The 5267-nt window shown below is 39.8% G+C and overlaps 1 protein-coding gene across 1 annotated transcript in view; it reads right to left on the minus strand.

Annotated features, from left to right (window-relative positions):
- Positions 1 to 3179, minus strand: part of LOC106873219 (protein prickle) — a 350713-nt gene extending 347534 nt beyond the window's left edge. Inside the window, exon 1 of the mRNA XM_052977859.1 lies at positions 1521 to 3179. Within this exon, the coding sequence (XP_052833819.1) occupies positions 1521 to 1553 (33 nt within the window). The 5' untranslated portion in view covers positions 1554 to 3179. The remainder of the gene's footprint in view (positions 1 to 1520) is intronic.
- Positions 3180 to 5267: the final 2088 nt, after the last annotated feature.

Genomic DNA, 5267 nt, shown 5'->3' on the forward strand with positions numbered 1-5267 from the left:
TATATATATATATATACATGCTGTGTGTGTGTGAGAGAGAGAGGTGGGAATGTTGGCCCTTTGAGGTACCTGTAATTCAAAGGGCCAACACAAAAATAATAAGACACTCGTCCACGATTTCAAGCTGAGGGATCGAACCTGAGAGCTCATGGTTGTGGAACGAACTTAACTGCCTATCCACGCCTGTAACCATGTGTGGTGTTTCATGCAGCACATGTTGCTAATATTTCCGTTCGTGCTGTTGCTCTTCCTGGGTAGATAAATACCAGTCATATGCTGCGGTCCATTTCCACTTGGCATATCCCAAACACATTTCTTAGCTCTCACACTGAATTTTTAAATAATGTAGTAGCAGTACTAGTAGTAAATTAAGTTAGTCGCCGCCTGCCGTGATCAGGACAGTTTGTAATTTAAATGTTTAAAGTTATAACACACACACACTCACACAGGTAAAGGTTATTATTATTCCCCCTCTTTTTTTTTCTACTTTTCGGACAAAACCCTATGTAACCTTCGTCCTGTCTTTGTCCTTACATGTTTTTGATTTATATTAGCCCTTGTGGCCAATAAAACGAATTAATTATTATTATTATTATTATTTTAATTTTTTTACTTCTATGCCAAAGAACTGACCGATAAACTGCAGGACACACGCAGTTGTATATATATATATATATACACACACACACACGTTTCACATCAAACGTGTTCGTAGAAAATTTGTATATATGTTTATGTCCGACGAGCATACGTGTGTGTGTGTATGCGCTCGCACATGCACACACGTGTATGTATGTATGTTTGTGAGAGCAAGGCCGGTTACGAAATAAGGCGGTATTTATTTCCTGGACAAGACAATGTTTATATAAAAACAGACTTTCCGTGACACCGATATAGATCGACCCACATCATACCGTATAGGGTGGGTCTTTTCACAGAGACCTGTACAGACAAGGTATATAGTTTTGTGTACACACACACACACACACTGAGAGTAAACAGTCCCATTAAAGGTATTATTATGTATGACAGCTAGGCAGACATAGGGATAGATAGACGGGTAGGTTGAGAAGGAAAGACGAGATAAGAGTCGAAATTATAGACACGGACCGATATAGTAGTAGCAGTGTGTATATATATATATATATATATATATATATATATATATGTATGTATATATATGCCTGCGTAAATTTGTGTATAGAAAAGAGCGAAGGATGCACGTAGTTGTAAACATTAATACAACTGAAAATATGCACAAGGGTTCGAATAAATATAGACTTGGTTTTTGCGGGAAAAAGACAAGGAAGTGGTCAGTTTCTTTTTTGGGGGGCGGATAGAAGGACGGAAGAATTAAAACTGGACAAATAACGGCCGAAAGATATGTGTCGGCTGCGATATAGTAAATACATAATGCTACTATATGTAACACACATACATATATTTGAAATCGAATGTATACAACTGTATATATATATAGGTAAGTGTGTATATATATTATACTAGACGTGGCTACTTACATCCTTCTCTTCAACAAGTCGCGAAGCAGCCATGGTATTTTATTTTTTTTCTTCTACTTCTTCTTCTTCTTCAAGTGTAATTCCAATAGTTAAGTAAATCCGATGCCTAGAACCAAACAACTCCGAAGCTACACATTGTATATCACACACAACAACTCGACAACACTAGCAGCAGCGAGGAGCTATGATGGCGGCCGTGGTGTCGGCAGAACATTGGCAGGGCGCTGGCTTTCTTTCACTCACAGCAGCAGTAGTAGTACTAAGTAGTAGTAGGAGTAGTAGTCATATTAGTAGTAATAGTAGTTATTGTTGTTCTTTTATTTCTTCTATTTCTTTCTCTTCTTCTCCGCCGTCCTCGACTCCATCGTGGTGGAGGTGGTGGCGAGAATTATCTGGATCATCCCGATAGTGACGGTGCTTTCATATATAAATATATATGTGTAGAGAGAGAGAGAGTCCTGCGAGCTAAAACCGGCAGGACGGATGACAACGAGTGAGGCCCGAAACTGGACGAGCAATAATACTATAGTATCGCGTGGAGTTCATAGTTGCTTTAGTTGTTGTTACAACTTGCACGCTGTCGTCTGCTGTTCGATTTTTATCTCCAAGTTATTGTAAATTATTACTTTGAAATGCTTGTTGTTATTGTTGCTGTCACTCGTTATTGTTCTTATCACTGATTCGTTGTCATCTTTTAATGAAATTATTTCATCTATATCTTGCCTAATTATTATTATTATCGACTTATTTAATGTCTGTCTTTTCTTCTTTCAATTCTTCTACCATGTCGTCTGCTCTTTGAATTATTGATACGACTACATTACTACAGATGTTGTTGTTTGTTATCGTTGTTGTTGTTATATCTAAGCTGTCTCATGTCGTCTGCTGCTTACAAGTTGTGCTGCTGCTGCTGCTACTGTCAGAAACTGCAACAGTCTCTCTCTCCGTCCTGACTTCAAATCCCATCCAGGTCGAATTTGCCTTTCATTTTTCTAGGGTCGATACGATAATTTAATACCAGTGATATAATGAAGAACGTAGTTAATCGGTCATATTCCGCCTTTTATATATGTAGATCTGTCCTGAGTTCAAATTCCGCCGAGGTCGACTTTGCCTTTCATCCTTTCGTGGGCCGATAAAATAAGTATCAGTTGAGCCCTGGGGTCGATTTAATCGACTTACCCTTCCCCTAAAATTGCTTGCTTTGTGGCAGAATTCGAAAGCAGTATATGTAGATCTGTGCCTGTTATACACTATATTATTATATCCTTGAACAAATATTGCAGTTCTTCGATTTTCTATTGTAGTTGTATAATCTCAGGACAGTCCCAACTCAGCAGACCTATTTATTATCAAAGACTTTCCAGCTGTGACCACCACATCTTATATCCAAAGACTGCATTGATAAATTTGTTTTTTTTAACGACATGATTAAAGTGAGAAAGAGGGAGAGAGAGTGAGTGAGTGAAGAAGAGGGGGAGAGAGGGAGGGAAAGAGTGAGCTAGCTGCCGTTTCTAGCATGTTGCGAGACCACGTAGAAGCTACTCATTATTTCGATATTTGTCGTTACTGATGGTCATGGTTGTATTCTATTGTAACGGTTCTGGTCCTTTCTCGTCAGTTTGTTGCGAATTTTACGACTGTTATCATCTTGTAATTATCGTCTGCTGTTGTATTGTTGTTGTTGTTGTTGGTGGTGGTGGTGGTGGTGTTAATATCGTTGCTGTTGAAATTGTTAGTGCTGTAGGCTTTCATTACCAGCTTTTCGAAAAGCCTTTTTGTTGCTAAAACTTCTTATCCTTTTCTGTTGTTGTGTAGTCTGCAGTTAGTTTTGATCAGCCAGTTCCACAATCCAGTTGTGACCATCTCAGACGAAATATATCTAGGCTTACATTATCGAATATCATTTTTGTCAGTTTTTGCGATGATTCGGTTTTGCTATTTCTTGCTGTTATTTCTAACAGGTTGTTTTACTGGTAGTGGTGATGGATGTGATGGTGATGGTGTTGGTGGCGGTGGTATTGGCACCGGTATTGTTGGGTGGGGTGGGGAGGGGTCTTGATGGTGGCGGTGGGGTTTCTTTTTTGAGGTATAAAGTATTTGGGCGTAATATTATCTAACGTATCCTTTCTGTTTGTTGTTGTTTAACTGCAGGTCTGTCCTAATCAACCAGACCTATGAGCAGAGGCGTTATGGCCGTGACCATCCCATCTGTTTGTATTACAGAAACTCTGTTACCGAATATGATTTGATGTAGAGGCTGCTATTTCTGGCGGGCGTGTTATCACGTCGAAATCCGCATGCTGGCTCACTGCACTCACAGCGGGACTGTAGTTACGACACCTCACAGGAAGGAACTTTGCGGCTACGATATGTCACAGAAAGCAGTCTATAGTTATGACATGTCACAAAACGGACTGTAGTTACACCTCACAGGAAGGACCCTGTAGTCACGACACTTAACAAATGGGACCCTGTAGTTACGACATGTCACAAAAGGGCCTCTGCAGTTATGAACTGTTACAGAAAGGCTCTCTCTAATTATAAGAATTTTAATTAGTGACATTAATTAACTAATTTTTACAAGTCAGGGCTGACTACTTTGCATTATTGACAAAAAGGATGAAGTTCACTCGAGTGAACAGTTTAAAAGTACTAACGGACATTTGTAGTACGTTTAGTAGGAACAAAGGCGGTGGCGGTGGTGGTGTAGAATTGCTGTAGGTGGTGGTGGTGTAGAATTGCTGTAGGTGGTGGTGGTGGTTATACTGAGTGGTAATGATGGTGGTAGAGGTGGTACTGATGATGGTGGTGGTGAAAGAGTTATACAATTTTAAGAGGCAGCGTGCGTTGCAGTTTTTTTTCTTTTTATTGTCAGCGTCCATATACACGTATGTATGTATGTATGTAATGTATGTATGTTCATGTGTATGTATTGGTAAGACCAGGACCTCCACACATACACGAGAGACTACGCAACACTTCAACGATAACTTTACATATCGTTTTATAAGTGATAACTTTCGGGTGCCGCTTTATAAAGTACCAGATCAGATGAGAGCAGCAGATTGGCGGAATAAAGTGACGAACAGGATGTCTTATGGCATCTGTTCCGGTTCTTGGGGCGGCGAGTAATGCCCCTGTCTTCTGTGATGCCATGCTGTCCTTTGTACAAACTCAGTGGCGTGGAGACGGGTGATCTTGCATGCATGACTGACTACAGGTTTTCGAATCATGTGCAGAAAATGAAAAAGTAAAACTTGCAGGAAGCCTGCACGTTGGATAGGAAGGTTACTGGTGAAGATTAAGATCTCATAAAGCGTCATACTGTCACCGAAGATATATATATATATATTCGTTTATTCAATCATTTGACCGCGGCCATGCTGGAGCACCACCTTCAGTCGATCCCAGGACTTATGCTTTGTAAGCCTAGTACTTATTTCGTCTGTCTCTAATGCCGAGCCGCTAGCTTACAGGGACGTAAACGCACTAGCATCGGTTGTCAAACGATGGTCTGGGGACAAACACAAACGCATATATATATACATACACACACATATATATATATTTATGTATAAATATAATTAAGGGATCAGCAAAATATTTGCTTCACCATATACCGAAGTTCAGAAAAATAGCAGCTAAAAAAGCTGAGAATCTCACAGATAGCAAAGTGATGCTATCTGTGAGATTCTCAGCTTTTTTAGCTGCTATTTTTCTGAACTTCGGTATATGGTGAAGCAA

The sequence above is a fragment of the Octopus bimaculoides genome, chromosome 1 (assembly GCF_001194135.2).
Source record: "Octopus bimaculoides isolate UCB-OBI-ISO-001 chromosome 1, ASM119413v2, whole genome shotgun sequence".
Lineage (NCBI taxonomy): Eukaryota > Metazoa > Mollusca > Cephalopoda > Octopoda > Octopodidae > Octopus > Octopus bimaculoides.